Here is a 16,857-nt window from a genome sequence, read left to right as displayed (position 1 = left end):
ATCCACAAGCTATTTAAGTTTCTTTAACTTTCACAACTACATTCATTCAAAGAAAATTCACTCCCATGTTGCACTAATGCTTCCTTATCATTGGTTACCAATTCCTAGTGGAAAGTCCTAACCATGCTTTAATTCTAGCTTTGTGTCCCACAAGGACAATGACTTAAAATATATTGCAAATCTATCAAGATCTCATTTATTATCGAAAGTATAAATTCCACGTGAGCACATTTCATGTTTACCTAAGCTCACAAGCAGCTTTCATACTCAAGCCACGTAACTACACGTTTCCTATAATAACACAAGTAGCTGTCCATCCTCGGGCCATGTAACTACACGTTTCCTATAAAAACACAATAAATCCTCGTTACAATTACCACCATGATGCACACATGGTACTTACATGTGAGACATTCTTGTTCATGTGAAGAGGCACAAGATCTCACTCACCCCACTTTATACTAATAATCATGCACGATCAAGTGCTACTGCTTATTGCGAAACACAATAGTTATTGAGTTGTTCTTTTGTTTTGACTAGCTTAAGTACATCCATATGTCATGTACCTTCCCAAGAGATTTCGTAATAAATGCTCGCTATCAAGTCTCCAAATCAAGTTTTCTTCAGAATCACAAGTTAGCCTTTATAAGAATCTGTGAAGTTAACTGTTGATTAAAAATGTAAGGCAAGGCAAAGAGTGCATGATTAGTATCATGCAGCTGTTACGTGCTCAGTTAAAAATGTAAGGCAAGGCAAAGAGTGCATGATTAGTATCATGCAGCTGTTACGTGCTTACATTTACATACGTAATGCAATTTTTTGAAAATCATGCAGCTATCACGTGCTTCACCTACCTAGGTAACCTATCATGCAGCTGTCGCGTGCTTACACCTATCTACGTACTGCAAATTTCTGAAAATCACCTCCCCTAGACAAGTAGATTAAGAATGAAATCCCAAATGTGCTGGATCAGCCTCCTATTAGCCGATGATAGAATTACTCTTGGGACAATTTAACATTATTGAATGATTTGAATCTATATAAGCGTTCACCAAACATGGCATATAATTAATGTGACATCATTACGAGAAATCTTTTGCGCTCATGAAAGAAGAGGCAGTACCAACTCAACCATTTCAAAGCTTGGATTTCCACTGTATATTGTTAACGTTTTGGCATCCATGTCGACGAGAATGGTACATAGAGTGCATAGTTTTGGACCTGGCCAAGATATTTTCCCAAAGCGTACCAAAAGCACAAAAAAGTAGTCAAATTCCTATCATATTGTTAGTTCAATTAAACATCATGGTGTGCTCTGTAGCACTAATTTTGCAACATACGCTCAATGCCTTGCTTTAATCCCAGACCCTCATTGAAACTACAGCACCAAGTCATTTATTTTACGAGGATGAAATATAATGCCATAAAAGCATGAAGAGTTCGACAACCACCTTACCTTGCATGTAAATAGGATACTCTGTATTTTTGCCGTCACCTAATAATCTCAAAATATCTTGCTTAGTGGACACTGAGAGTTCAGCTGCTCGTGCTTGCCTATGAAAAGAACTTTGGTCCTCATCCTTTACAAAGATATTAACAAAATGAACTAAAAATAAGTAAGGAGAGCTTCATAACTCTTAAATCAAGAATTTGAACTTGCAAAAGAAATCTCAACTTCTACATGTATTTGCATCTAACGTGCTGAAAATTTTCTTGCACAGTTGAGCCTGTTAGCAGAGAAAGCAAATTACACAGCACTTTCTCTGATTTTAGAAACACAGAGTTGTAGGTGTTGCTTGAGGTTACAGTCACACCTGGGTATCACCTGAATAGAGTTTCAAGGTTTTTCAAAACATTCATCGCCTCATCTGACAGTTGCAGTTAATGAATCAACTGAATAAAGGTTTATGCTCAAAGGAATTGCTGGAAAATCTCTGAGCTTCATGACAACTGAATGTTTGATTGGATTGCTTGGCATATTTGACGTCTAAAATTAATTACTTTGTTAAGCCTCAAACCATATTTATAAGACACTGTATCTTGAGAAGCATAATTGGGCAACATTTTAAGACAACAAGCCGGCAGCCCTATACAGAAGGGAAGGGGCAAAGAGATCTTGACGTAGATTTTCTCACCAGTTCCTTCAGGCTACCCTCTCTCAGCTCAACCCATGGACATTGTCCAGGAGATTCTTGCGAGTTTGGCTGCCTGGCATATCTTTACGCAATGCTCACAAAACCTCCAAATCATGTCATCCCCTTCAGGAGTGTTTAGCAATCAGCTGGCCTGATTTGACAAATCTCTGTCGTATTTGCAAGGGATGTCAAGTCGAACTCCCCAAGCAGACCATGATTTGTATATGGTTCTTTTTTTCTGGCACAGTCATGGGAGGCATTCACTAGCGCTAGCTCCCTCTGCCATGTTTTCAATTGATTGGACATAATATCTGTAGCCCTTTCTTTGCTCTTTGCCTTAAGGTTGCTATGACCTTAAGGTCTGAGCAAGTTTTGCATCATTTGTTTTCTGCCCTTGGAGTTGAGAGTTGTGCAGATAAAATATATCTTGATTATAAACAAATACTTTTTTAGCAAAAACACGTGTACACCTGTGCAAAGTGGACTGTTTATTTGCATGAACAATTATGTGGCTCTGTTATTTGGGCACCTCTTGCAACCAATTTCTCCTCCTTCCCATTAGGCTTGGATGCACCTTTCTTGTAAAATCAGTAAGAGAGCTTAATCAACTCATCAGATAGGATTCCCTCCCAACTCCACACTGCCCATTCCCTCCGAGCACACTATTGAAAGTCGAGTTCTACCCATGGCAATCAATCAGATCAAATACCAGAGTTTTATGATGTTCCAATTCCAATAAAAGATACACCTCAATCTTTTATGCGGGTTTCTAGTAGAAATCTCAATGATTTCTTACAAATATCAACACCTTACCTTTTAGAATTTCAGTCTAGCCAATATTCCCTTCTGAGGTAGCGACTTCTAGGAGACTTGTTTTCTTCTTGCTATGACCAGAGCTGCAGGATAAGCACATCTGTACTTGATGGAATACAAGCCTAACAGAATAACTCATGCATCAAACTTGATTTCCCCTGGATATTTCTACTGCCAGAAATGCCATCTGCCTAGTGCCAAACCACCGATGATTATATGCCTGTGATGATGGATCTCATTCCTCTATACTCGTCTCCTTTTGCCTTAAACACGTGGTCTTTCATAAGTATCGCTAGAGTTTCTTCAATTCTCTTGTATGAACAGTTGAACCAAACTTCTGGAATCAGGAGCAGTCTTTCAATATGCAATTCAAAAAGTCATATTTCTGCAGCACATGCTGCCATTTGGAAACTCATTAAGGGACGTAACAGCTTTTATAGCTCTTTCCTCCTCTATGCTTTATTGTAAACAAGCAGAACATGCACCCAGGTATCCATAGGTTTCTCATTGGCTTGCATCCTTGGAATGTTCAGAAGATCATATTTTACCCGTTCATACAGCTTGGAATCACCACATTTCAACTTTGTAAAAAAAGGACTTGCATTTTCGAAGGACTTAGCATTGAGCTACCTTCCTCTTATGTAATTACCTAGATAGGCAAAGTGAATAGAGAATACATAAAGGTAGACTCGTTTTATAGGCCAACCATCCTTAAAACTCCTCATGGGCAAAGCATGATGAAAGAGAGATATGTGTTTAAGCCACTGACCATGAAGACGCTTCTGGGTGTGTTACTTTTTCCCACCACCCAAAGATTGGCAGTCAGGGGAGAGCATGACTATGACACATAACAAAGGAAACAGAACTTTGGAATAGGATTAAAAATCAAAAGAAAGCACACTTAAATATCAAAAGATTAAAACTCTGAAACATTATTGTAGATTAAATCGTACATAAAATTCAGATCAATTAGTACCTCTAAACGTTAACGTGAAGAATATGCCAATACAAAGGTGGAATTCATTAAGGAGTATTTGAGTCTTGAGATAGCAAGGACCTCAAGGGATGTAAAACTTACATGACACATAACTGAAATAACAAGAACAGAAATAGCAAATAGACATACACACTGTTTTGGGCCCGAAGACAGAGACCCTACCATACATGGACTTTCTTACTAAAATATCCTCATAAATCTGCCGCAAGCTTTTGCCATCATTGCCAAGTTATCATCTGCTTCCATCAAGACAACAAATATGTGTATGGTCTGATATGGTGGGGATCTTTCTTGATTCCTAAAGTTTCGCTAAGATGTGGAAGGTTGTAGGCTGATGATAATGTGGGTTTGTTCTTGATTCCTAGAATCTCACCAAAATCTGGAAGATTGTGGGCTAGAGCATCAGTAGGTGGGATCTAAGAAGGTATAATACCCCTGTAATAATCTTCGTTTGCCAAATTCAAGTAAGCCAGTCAATTATTCTAGAATAAGGAATACTAACTAAGAGGTTAAGCATGAAGCCCAATGATGATCTTTGTATTCCACATGACTTTTTTAAGACGAGAGTAAAAGTTTACAAATGAGAGGACCTTGTGCACGAACAGGAACATGACTAGTCTCACCTCTTCAATGATGAGACATCTGATCCTGTAGAGTTGTAGTAATTTCCCCAATTGTAAACAGTGACGTGGACAGCTATCAGGAGAGATTAGTCATGAGATAACACTTCTATACTGGAACTCCAAGAGTTATGGATAACATAAGCCACCCAAAAAGAACAATATATTTCATCTGAAAAGCACGACTGCTGAGATAAATCATGAGAAAATCATCCTTCTAGTTCTCCATACAATGTAACATATCCATCATAGCAGATAAAGGCAATAGTTTGGTCTTTGTTAAGGTGCTAATTTGAAAATGCTCTTCTAATTGCATAATTGGGTACATAAAACTATATGATTAACTTCTGTGCATGTTTTGAATCATTGGATTTGAACAACCTAGGTCCTAGACAGACATAATAAATATCTGTAAGGTGTTTCAAAGCCTATAGCCTGCCAATAAGGACAAGATGAGGATTAGGAAGCAAAAAGCCTGAGAGACAGCTATCCCTAGATCCTCAGAGATTACTGCTGCAAGTCTTCTTTGTTCCTGTGCAGATTTCCTGCTAGGGATATCCTGTGTTTTGCTTACGACTCTCCTTCAACATTTTTGCCAAGAAGATCCTCCTTTTTGTTGGCATTACCTTGAAACTTTGGAGTGGATTTGTTTCTATACTTATTAACCAACTGCCAGACCGGAGTTCGCAAGGATGGCTGTTTCAACCCTGCCTCTCTAAGTAAAACATCAAAGCTAGCAAACAGTTTGTTGACAAACCAATTCAAATGCATAGAAACACTGAATGGATTGATGGAGCACTGGATGAGTTGGATTCAAAACATGCCTTGATTATTGTTGAAGATAGAAATGATATTCTTTCCCTAAAATGAGCCAATTTACGATGTAGGAGAGTATCTAATTTTAGCATGATTATAATTGAGGGACTTGTGGGCAGGGGACATTGAAAGGCCCTAAAAGGACTGCTTTACACTGATGAGGAAAAGAGGAAATTCCCTTACTAAAGGTGAACGCTGTTGAGCCTAAAAATATGCTCCCAGGTAGGCATCCCAATCCATTCATTCCAGATAGTATGCCAGCATGGCAAGATGTGCAACCATAGTAGACATTATGCATTTCTAAGTAGACATCTACATTACTTACATAACTAAACCCTGGAAATTTGTAAGGAGCAGATAAAAAGTACTTGTCATTGCAAAATACACTGGAATCAAGAAATGGACGAATTTAAAATCCAGGATGGTGATGCACTTGGTTTATCATGTATGGTGATGCACTTGGTTTATCATGTATGGTGATGCACATTAATTGCAAACTGTCTTCTGTCCCTCGGTTGGAAGAGGACCAAATGGCAAGCAAACGTAATAAGACATGTATGATGATGCATATTAATTGCAAACTGTTTTCTGTCCCCCGGTTGGAATAGGACCAGATGGCAAGCAAACGTAATAAGATCCAAGGTGCAGAATTTAAACTCCTGAGGACAGAAATTTACTGTGTGAAGCAGGACACACATCACACAGAGCTCTCATTCTACAATTTTATCTGAAGAATTATTATGTAACTAACATAGAATGCTTGACTAGACGACCTATAGTTGCCATCCTTGCTTGAACCCTCTAAAGTACGATGTGCCTACTGTGCCTATTCCCATGGTTAACTAGGTGTGTCTCATGAAAATTTCAGCTCCTAACTCATAGAATAAGGGTTTTCCACAAGAGACTCAGCTGTCAAACAGCTGAAAAGTGTTCCTGGATTTACCTCCTTTGAATGGAGGATCAAAAGAATGTGGCCTTGGAGACTGTGAAGGTTCGGGCAGAGGCAACCAGACCTACAGAAAAGGGGAGAGCAAACCAAACCAGGAGGCAAAGAAGTTGAGGAAAAGGTAGGTATGAAAACAGGCGATCACAGAAAAAAGGAAACTTTGAACATTTGGTCACAGGAATAGGAAAAGATGCCTCTGTGGAGCAGAGAAAGCATGAGGAAATTGGCAGGACTATAGCAATGATACGAGAAAAATGTGAGTAGACAAATGAGTAAAAGCACCAAAGAAGAAAGGAAAGCAGAGCCCGCTTTATGTGGAATTGGACAGCATCATCAGCTTCAAGGAACCAGGTTCAGCCCTCATAACAAGTCTCATCCTCATCACTTCTCAAATAAGATTCTGATATTCTGTCCACTTTACTTCAGTCGTATCTTTGGTTCAGGCAAGGAAGCTCCTTGCAATATTTAACAAAGTCTCTCAGTACCATAATTATGGACTCAATTCGCAACTAATCCTTGTCTGAAACTGCAGTCCTATACCATTGATCACCTCCAAACAAATGACAAGTGAGAGTTTATCAATTTTAGGTTTACATATTACCTGAATCACTTGAAGGTGTCTATACATGTTTGCATGAAAGAAAGGCTCAGCGCCTATCTCCATTACTGAAGACCTGCCCTTGGAAGCGGTTTCCACATTGATCATCTTTCGCGACTTGATTTCCATGATGTTGTAGCTGTGTCCTACAGATAGTTCCTTCACTTGGATACGCTACAAAATAAAGTATAAACATTAACAATTAATAGTACTTTTGGCATACACAACAGGGCAGAAACAACCAACAGAATTTAAGATAGTAAAACATTCCAGTTCTTACCTTCAATGCATCATCAATACTGGTTGCTTCCAATAGATCGCGTGAGATAAAGTTTCTTCCAATGCCACCAGCAACTACTTCCTGCAAGCTAGGTGGAACTGCATTCAAGGTAAACCCCTACAAATCCATCTATTTGTATAAGTAAGATAAAACAAATTCTTCTTACCTGCTTTTTCAGATCAGCTGTAACATTATTGGCAGGTCATATAAAGTTTACAAACCATACCACGCCATAACTGTTAAATCCAAATGCACAGCTTGGCAATTCTCCGGCATATGTAAAAGCTATGAAAGATTCTCCTTTTGCGAGGGTTGCATTGACAATATAGCTGTGCAGGTCACAAGAAAGTTCCCCTATGTGAAATTATGTAATTCTTTAATCATCACAGAACAACTTCGTGCAACATCTAACATCTGCCACAAAAGCAAGATGCAAATAGATTTCAAATTGCTGGCCATAGTGTTTTGACTAATTCAAATTATGGAAATAATGACTTGAATAAGATGCATGGAAACACAAAGGCAGATTAAAAGAAATAAGAAAATTACACATGATCTTTTACAGACACATGTGCATCCTCATTATGCGCTATGAGAGCCAAAGAGTTGCAAACCAGCACATCTGAACATTCTTCTGCATAACTGACTTGAGTTCGGGGTTTCCTTGGTAAGAAAGGTGTCACTTCTTTTCGAAAATTCAGCAGCAGAACCTGCAATGAGCCTCTTATTGTTTTCGGATGCATAAACACCTCTCTCGCTCTCTCTCTCTCTCTCTCTCTCTCTCTCTCACACACACACACACACACACACACACACACACAGCACACAGCTCCATCTTGTAATCAATGACATTGATCTTATTTCCTTGTCACATCACTCCTATTGGGTCTTGAGTGGTATTAAGACTGTAATGTCACATCATATCTCTCTGTCTAGCACAGACAGTCAAGTTAAAGTGCACGATGTCATGAATAAGGAAAATGAGGCCTTTCAGAAAATGATGGAAGAGCAAGCGTCCAGGATCAAGGCTTTGGAGCTAGAGGTACAACAGCTCAGGCAGGGATCACATGGACCCCTGACACAAAAGTGCCTTGGATACATTGAGGTATAGAAATGTCACATGCCTAGAAAAGTTCAAAAGCACTCAAGGGAAGGCAACAGAAGAATAAGATTTTAATGGAGGCCAAGATCAAAACAACGCGAGGCACATGCTTAAAATATGGAGTCCTAGCCCCCTGGACACAGCTAGGAAATATATATATGAGAAGTTTGGGATGAACGAAGCCCAGATTGAGAATGCTTGGAGAGTGGGAAACGATGAACTGAAAGAGAATCCCTTGATCATCAAACCCCAAGGATGCAAATACAAGACAAATTGTCTTGGCAAAGACGGTCAACTTAAAGGAGCCTCTTGTCTCATCATAAAAAATGGCAAACAGAGCGATGGAAAGAGAGGTCATGGAGGCCAAGGCTAAGGGCAATCGAGCAGCGTATAAAGAAGGGAGTATATAGGATAGAAGGCCCTTGTTAAATCCCGAACTAACCCTAGTTGGTTCATACCTAACCTGACCTAGGCGTAATATGTATAGCAAGGGTTGATAATCCTCGTAGCTAAAGACGTGGTGGCAAGCATCTAAGGGAAAGTCTAGGGTAACTAACTAAAGCCCCACTAAATATAACTACATCATGGTCGATCATTGTGGATCCTAGAGGTCGATCATTGGAGATCCTAAACTCCTCACTAATAGCATGTAGATTCTGGTAGCAGCAGGACACCCCGCAGTGCATCACAATGGTATGGGATGCCATAGTTTCCTGTCACTAGCCAAGGCTAGAGAGCAATCCCCTAGACTTTTAGCTCAGGGGTGATTCAATGCATTTCTGAATCTGTCCAGAGGACTATTTTCTTCAGGGAATGGAGCGGCTGCCCATTTTTCTCGGGCTGCCCATTTTCTGGGAGTCCCCCACAGGGTTGAGGTGGCACTTTTAGCCTCAACCTTGGATCTAGCTTTAGGTCCTTTATAGGAGTTTCTGAGTTTGATTTTTCCCTCTGAATCTATGGCTGGGAGGTGAGCTTGATGCTTGGCTACGATCTATCATCTGTTTTCTGACCCTATATCTTCTGGATGGAGACGTAATAGAGGTATCAGAGCCAGCATTTGGAAAGCGACCTGGAGAGAAGAGGATCGAATGGTTGTGGGGTATTTGCCGTATGGACGAAAAGGCCGCCTAGTTGATAAACCAAGTAACTTAAATTCTGATGCTTCTAGTTTCGCCAGGACAAATCATGGATTGGATTATACATTTTTAGCCTAGGAACAGAAAAAATGTACATCTAAACAGTTGCAAGCAACCACCATACCTCAAGAAAAGAAACGCCACTGCCATCTGCCGTACCCTCCATCTCTTCCCAGTACCTTGGATAACCATCCCTGTAGAGATTCATGCAGCTGTTCGAATCAAATTCCTTTCAGTTCAAGCTTGCTAGAAGGAGGAAACAAATCAGGTCGTCTTTCAGTAAACAACGAAATGATAATTGCTAGGAATCATCACCGCTTCCATGTACGCAGAAAAGGCGACATTATCGATCACGATTTTAGCAAAATCTATATGTAAGGGGATGTGTAGTTTTGAAAATTCCGAGATTCATGCCCCTAGACAAGCCACGGAGAATACTTATTGGAAGCTGAAAGAGCTCGAATCAGATGCTGCCCGTCCGTGGTGGCAGCAAAAGGTAAGAGATCAGAATGTAAAACGGGATCATTGGAGATCCTGCTTCTTATAAGCGGAGCGAACCTCCGCCCTATTTCGAGACCCATTTCGTAAGGATGAGAAGCATCTACGTTGACGACGGGGAGCCCATTTTCATGATTCATGGAAGCTGCAAAATCAAGCATAGAATCTCACAGCAAGCAAAGAATCTCTGTGAGATAGGAGTTTATGCATGAGCAATTGAAAACGGTGTGGCAAAGCAGATCATAGTGTTGAACTCACCTGATGAATGCGTAGCACAAGCAGTCATGGAAATGTCGTCAAGACTACAACCACATGAATTTGAATTTTTGAACTTGTCCCGAAAATCCTTCACAAAATCCCAACCTGTGTTTGCAAAGTCTTCCGACTAAATTCCTTCGAGGCAAAATTTGTGTGTCAAAAGTGTGTAGGGGTAACCCTTGAGTTTTGGCAAATCAGAATTTCGTTCTTTTAAAAATTAAGAAGGATTGATTTAATGTTCTTTTGCATGGCTCCTTTAGTTCCGCCACGTTGGTGCCTCTCATTGGTTCCTTTTGTGGCTATTTATTTGTGCATGCGTCTCAGAGTGGAAGCTAAAATGAGCTTCAATTTGCATTCATTGGTTTGCAGGGTCTGTGGCGTCGTCGTCAAAAGACCTTCGTGGCTTCCAAGATGCAATCGTAGCTACAACTGCAAGCAAAATAGATGTTCAACACAAACCCAAGCAAATATTACGTTCTTTCATGCATGCGATTTGTCCATCTAAAATTTTGAAGATTACATGGTCTAACGCGTGAGTCAACTTCTGTTAATCTTCAACGCCAATTTTTGCAGGTAGTCGAACACAATAAATAAGAGATGCGCCAAATTCCCCAGGGTAGCCAAACGCAATAGATAAGAGATGGTGCGAGAAGCGGAAAAGAACGCATATGTTTGTGAACAAATTTTGCTCTGAATGGGAAGAAAAGACCTTCCAAGGTAATCAATAAACTGTATTGCCTGGAGAGAATAAGACTTTGCTGATTGACGGCGTTTGTCAGAGACAAACGTCGTAATTTTTGTCTGTGCTTCTTAGCGAAGATACTGAATTCAATTATGAATATTTCCTTCATAATTTCAAAGGTCAGTATGCCTTTCGTGCCTTTTTCTATGTTTTCCTATTTAAGCAACCACTTCGTGGTACCTTGTGCATCATGCTTCTGCATTTCTTTTACCTCCATTCTCTGCTTCTTCTATGGATGCCTCGACGGAATACATGGATACCACTGATAGTGGTGCCTTTGTGAAAGGTGATAGGAACTCCTTCGTCTTCAATCGAATGTCCTTCAATTTCTTCATTTTCTACTTTTGACTCTGGAACATTTAGTCTTGCGAGGTCCTTTCTCCCACGACATTTTCAGTTTTTTGATCTTCATGCAAGTCTTGAAAAGGCATGTCCTTTGGCTATGGATTCTCCTGCCACCCCCCATGCTAGTTAAAACATCGATGCAACAGCCAGTAGCTAAACTAAGTGGAGCGAAGGGCAAGGAGGAAGCAGGTTGACACGTTTTCCCTCTGCATTTATGTATCAAACCACACAGCATATATTTGTTTTGTTAGCCTAAGAAATCTTTTGGCGGGGTCGTTCACCTTGTATTCTGCATGAGCGACAAAGCACCTGGTTCGTTTGACTCCTAGTATTCTACATGAGCGAGAAAGTAGCTTCACTCTTTTGCATGCCTTCATGAATGAGAGGGAGCCAAACACATAGTCGTTGCACTGTTTGTTTGTCTACTGTTCCACTACATAGTTATAACCCACTAGTCTCCTCGACTACACAAGCATAAATCTGTTAAGTTGCTCAGCAATAGCATATGGTTTGCTTGTAGATGCGTTGTCATCTATGTAGTCATTTGCGTAATCTACCAATGTGCGTCGGGCTGCCGAAAATATCAACTTTGGAAAACTCTCAATTTCTAATGTTATGGGGACACTTGCAATAGTTATTATCAAAGTTGCAAGTGATGAGGGTATGGCAGACCACATCATAGTTACAGATGGGCCAAGGGATGAAGACAAAGCTACTGTAAGTTAACTATTTCATTGAGTTTTTTCCCCTATTTACTTCATTTGAAATGTTGTGCAATCAAAACAATATAATACTAAAGTTTGTTATATAGTTGTCTTTTGTGAAGGAAAGAAAATCCACTCTTACTCAACTAGTCCAAGAGTCCAATGAAGAAGTTGTCATCATGTATGTCTTGAAGAATGTATCATTGTTAAAGGAAAAGGGAACAATCTGTGTGTTCGATTTCACCATCTTGGCCGAGGTTCCAGAAGGACCAACCAAAGGCGACCTCAAGCAAGCTTTTGTTAGCCAAGTCGCACGTATTGGCTATGGAACTCAGGCACCAACAATTAAACTTAAGATTTTTTTCATGAAAAACATTGCTAATCTTCTGTTGCTTTTGATTTAGGTCTTTGGTACTCTTCACTTCACCAACATCAATGCCGACTTGTTGGAGTACGTATGCGAGGTTTGTGGTGGAGTTCGTGTGAGCCGTGACCTTCTACGACCATACTGCTTCTCCTGCAAGGGTGTCTAAGCCATTGCCCAAATTCCTTCATTGACAACAGAGATAGTGCAACGTAATGGAGGACAAGTTCTTGTGCATATTCGAAGACCCTATGTTGACATTGTGCTTGGCCTAGGAATTCCTTTTGTAGATCTTTATGATCAAGATCTTATGATGGCTCGTAGCAAGCTTAGAACTCTCAAACCTACAAGAAGCTTTACTGTAAATAGTTCGGGCTTCATTATTATATTTCATGCAAATGTATGATCTATGCTTATTTGCGTAATTGATATCCACCACTGTTGTGTTATGCAAATTTTGAATGATTTGAGATTATTTTCAACATCTTTTAATTGAAATTGAAAACCTTATCTTTGCTTACATTTTTTATTACATCAACATGAATATCCTCGAATGCCTTCGGCAAAAGCAACTAATGATAAATGAAGATTTTACATGTAATAACCTAATGAACAAAAACACACTTACTTGCCTTCTCCAATTCTACCCTTCCCTAAGTTATGAAGAGTTACTTAGTCTTCTCAGTGACAACATTTGCTTGACTTTTACACCAAAGAATGCACCATGGCACAACTTGAGTATGCACAATAACGATGTAGTCATAACAAAGCAAATCATACAAGGCTTAGTAGAAAACTCAGCAACTTTGCGTGCATTCATTGTAGATATACTTGAACGTTTTCATACCATGTTTGGCACATCTTTCACTTTGATTTGTTATGATGGAATAAAGTTGGGAAAGAAAATAATTATAGGAAAAGCAAAGCAAGCACTTACCAAAAGCTTACTTTAAGAAGAGTCAATGGACATTAGTAGAGTCATTCCACTATGCAATCTCAAATATAAATGTACATACAATGTGTGGACGGAAAAAGATGAAAACTTGTTGCACACTCTAATTCTACAAAATCCAACATGTGCAAAAGATATAGCATTGTTGCTTCATAGCAATGTTTTGGAGAGTACATTTTCTCTACAAGCAACTCTTAACAAAATATATAGAATGAGAAAAACTATTTTCACAAATACAACTATTGCAACAAGAGTGGAAATTCCAAACTCAAGTACAATTGCTAAAACTTGTAAATGCAAAAGAACGTGAAACCTCATAACTCCACAAGAACAATATGCACGTAAAATATTAGATACTCCTAGCCACGCATGCACTTCTTGTGGATCATTGAAACTTAAATGTAAATTGCACAAAGTAAAAGAAAAACACAATATTTTCTTTAAAACAAATAGTATCAATGTACACTCTCCAAATCATTATCTTTGTTCTATTTGCTACAAAGACATCAACAATAATAAAGTACCGTTGCTATGTTCCAAAAATATGAAGATGTCTTGTAAAACAAACTACACATCAAAACTTAATAACGTTGAAGCACGCCTAGTTTCAATTAGAATTCCATTTGCCCAAATTAGAGAGTTGACCTATGAGGGCCAATACGGTCTATATGGTAGTGTCGTAAATGCGTTTGCAGACATAGACTGTGCACAATGAGTGTTGCCCAGGTTCCTCCATGAAAATAACACAGTTGTAGTTGCAATCAAGCAGAAAATTTCATTTAAACACAACTACATGAGTGGCATTGTTCGTCCTACGTTTACAATGCTTGCTCTAAAAGAATTATTACAAAGCACTTTGTACATGCAATACAATGTCACAATAAATACTCTTTGGGAAGACCATGTAAAATTTGTACAAGAGGAAGAGTTACAAAATGAAAACAAAGATGATGACTATATTGACACAATTGACGAAGATATTCAAACTGATACTTTAGTTCATGGGATATACAAAAGTCAACAAGTTGTTGATTTTGAAAACCAAACCATTGCAATTGCTCCTTCAGAAGGATTCTCCCCATACTCATCTTCAAAGACAAACATTGTGAAGAGCTTGCATTTCCAAAATTATTCTTTGGTGCTCCTAGAAATTATGCTATTCCTGAACGTACTTCATATCAAGTAATTGCTTCTTGGGAGTTAACAAACATTGATCGTCGAATTGCATTGTGCATAGACACTACAAGTGAAAGATGCACTCTTAGATACTTACATTGAAAAACTATTGCAATCAAACATAGGATATCGAGACTTTTCTCATCTTCGAACATCTTCCGATTACAAGTACTATCTAAAGAAGAATGTCTTTGCGATGTTACGGCAATTGGGAGCTCCTGCATTCTTCATAACATTGTCCTCCGCTGAGAAGTTATGGACACCATTGGTAGAATGTTTGCAAATGCTAAATGATGCACCTAAAGAATCCAAGCACGCAAACTTAAACATACAATTGAGGAACTTGATTCATTCAGACCCTCTTGTAACTGCTCAATATTACATCCACAAATTCCAAGCCCTCAAGATGCTTCTACAAAAAGATAACACTGTTTTGGGAAAAGTCAATGACTTCTTTGTTACTGAATTCCAAAATAGAGGAATCCAACATGACCATGGACTTATTCGGATTGATTCTGCTCCAATTTTCGGTGTATCCACAAATAAGGAAATAGAGGCTTTTGTGGACAAATACATCTCAACAAACATTTCATTGTTCCCCTTCTCACAAAAAGAAATCCAAACTCATAGACATAGAAAAACATGCTTCAAGAAAACAAAAAAATGTAGATTTGGATTTCCTCGATATCCAACGCGAGAAACCCAAGTGATATTACCATTGGAGGTACAGATAGTAGGCAACACACCAAAGAATAACATGAAAAAAATCAACGCTCTTTTGTTGGAAGAAACAACATTGTCATTAAACTATAATTGCTTCTTGGAGAAACTAGGAATACAAGAAGAAGAGTACATCTCAACTCTACAATCATCTATTTCCTAAGAAGAGAGCCAAAAGATATATTTACTAATAATTTCAATCCAACACTGTCATCACTTTGGGAAGCAAATACTGATATACAATTCATATTAAACCCACATGGAGCTGCTTCATACTGTACATCATATATGACAAAAATTGATAAAGAGACCAATGAAGCGATCAAAGGAGCACTTACACAGTATTGAATCAAATAGTGCAACAAATGATTGCATTCAATGAGTCAGAAATGCAATACTCAATACTCAACATATAAGCTCCCAACAAGCAACTTACTTATGTCTCTCCTTACCACTTTTGACGTCATCCAGATAATTCATGTACATAAACACAAATCCTCCAGAAAAAAGAATACTATTGAAACATCGAGAACAACTACAACAAATGCATCTAGAAGACACAAACATTTTCTTTGACAACATTATTAACAAATATTTAAAACGTTCAAGCAATCTTCATAGCATTTGGCTAGCTACTTTTGCAAGTGAATATACACTAAAACCAACTTCTACAACACAAAGAAAAAAACAAAAAATAATTAAATTTAATACTTATAGTGAAACTTGCAACCATTTAGAAAACTACTATAAAGAACAATGTACTCTATATCTCCCATACCACAAAACCGAACCAGATGAAGACACTCCTACATGGCACAACAAATACAACGAAAACAAGGACATAATTAAAAAAACAAAGCAAAATACAATCAACTTATTCCACAATTTCCTACAAAAACAAACTCCACTTCAAGTGCTTCCACATCATCATCTACTAAATCCAAACTTCATGAAATCCACAAATATGACGTTGGAATTGAAATGCCCAAACAAAAAACAAAAAACCAAGAACATAGAAACACACTATTAACTACTACGTTAACACCGAATAATGAATTCTATAAAAACTTAAGACAACTCAACAACGAACAACGCCTAATTCTCAAAGATATCATGCTAAAGAAAAGATTAGAACCAAATACTCAAATACATCTTTTCTTGACAAGAAATACAGGAACTGGAAAAACATATACCCTCATGGCAATTGTGCTCCTTCCGCTTACCTCCGTTGCCTTCAGCTCTTCACGAAATGCGTGGACTCTCTTTTCGCTTACATCCGTTGCCTTCAGCTCTTCACGGAATGCGCGAACTCTTGCATGGAGTATCTTCATGCAGCCTGCTAGTCCTACGAGGAGGAGATTTCTAGCCGTTCTGCCTTTTCCTCCATCAACCTCAAAGAGCAGGTAGACCGTTCAAAGGCTCCCGAGATTGTAGGATAGAGTAACCACAAACGTAGTGCTTTGCTCACGTTGAAGGCTTATCGCCTGTGAAGAACAAAAAGGATACTATCTAGTCAAATAGTTGAGAAAACATCACTTCAATCACTTTGGAAATATTTTAATATTGCATATATATACATATTTTAGCATTTGGCAAGTCATCATCAAGATTTCATCAATAATGATGACATCTGCAGATTTTAGGTCTTGATAGCA

The 16,857-nt window shown here is 38.7% G+C and overlaps 1 protein-coding gene across 2 annotated transcripts; it reads right to left on the bottom strand.

The window, feature by feature from the left end:
* Positions 1 to 652: 652 nt before the first annotated feature.
* On the bottom strand, positions 653 to 10,363 carry LOC147895012 (uncharacterized). 2 transcript variants are annotated; one of them, XM_087383840.1, is made up of 9 exons: positions 10,200 to 10,363; positions 9,882 to 10,086; positions 9,568 to 9,637; positions 7,755 to 7,915; positions 7,432 to 7,534; positions 7,206 to 7,286; positions 6,929 to 7,099; positions 1,457 to 1,580; positions 653 to 1,221 (listed from the first exon to the last, which is right to left on the bottom strand). In XM_087383840.1, the coding sequence occupies exons 1-9, from the start codon at positions 10,225 to 10,227 to the stop codon at positions 1,103 to 1,105; spliced, it is 1,062 nt and encodes a 353-aa protein (XP_087239966.1). In that variant the 5' UTR covers positions 10,228 to 10,363; the 3' UTR covers positions 653 to 1,102. The 2 variants fall into 2 exon arrangements, with proteins under 2 accessions (XP_087239966.1, XP_087239965.1); XM_087383839.1 differs by having other exon boundaries at positions 657 to 1,221; positions 7,206 to 7,322.
* Positions 10,364 to 16,857: the final 6,494 nt, after the last annotated feature.

Source organism: Dipteris shenzhenensis, chromosome 13 (genome assembly GCF_047967505.1).
Source record: "Dipteris shenzhenensis isolate YYH24624 ecotype China chromosome 13, Dip_SZ_1.0, whole genome shotgun sequence".
NCBI classification, from domain to species: Eukaryota; Viridiplantae; Streptophyta; class Polypodiopsida; order Gleicheniales; family Dipteridaceae; genus Dipteris; species Dipteris shenzhenensis.
Note: the sequence above shows the minus strand (reverse complement) of the source record. Positions and strands in the feature narration are given on the sequence as shown.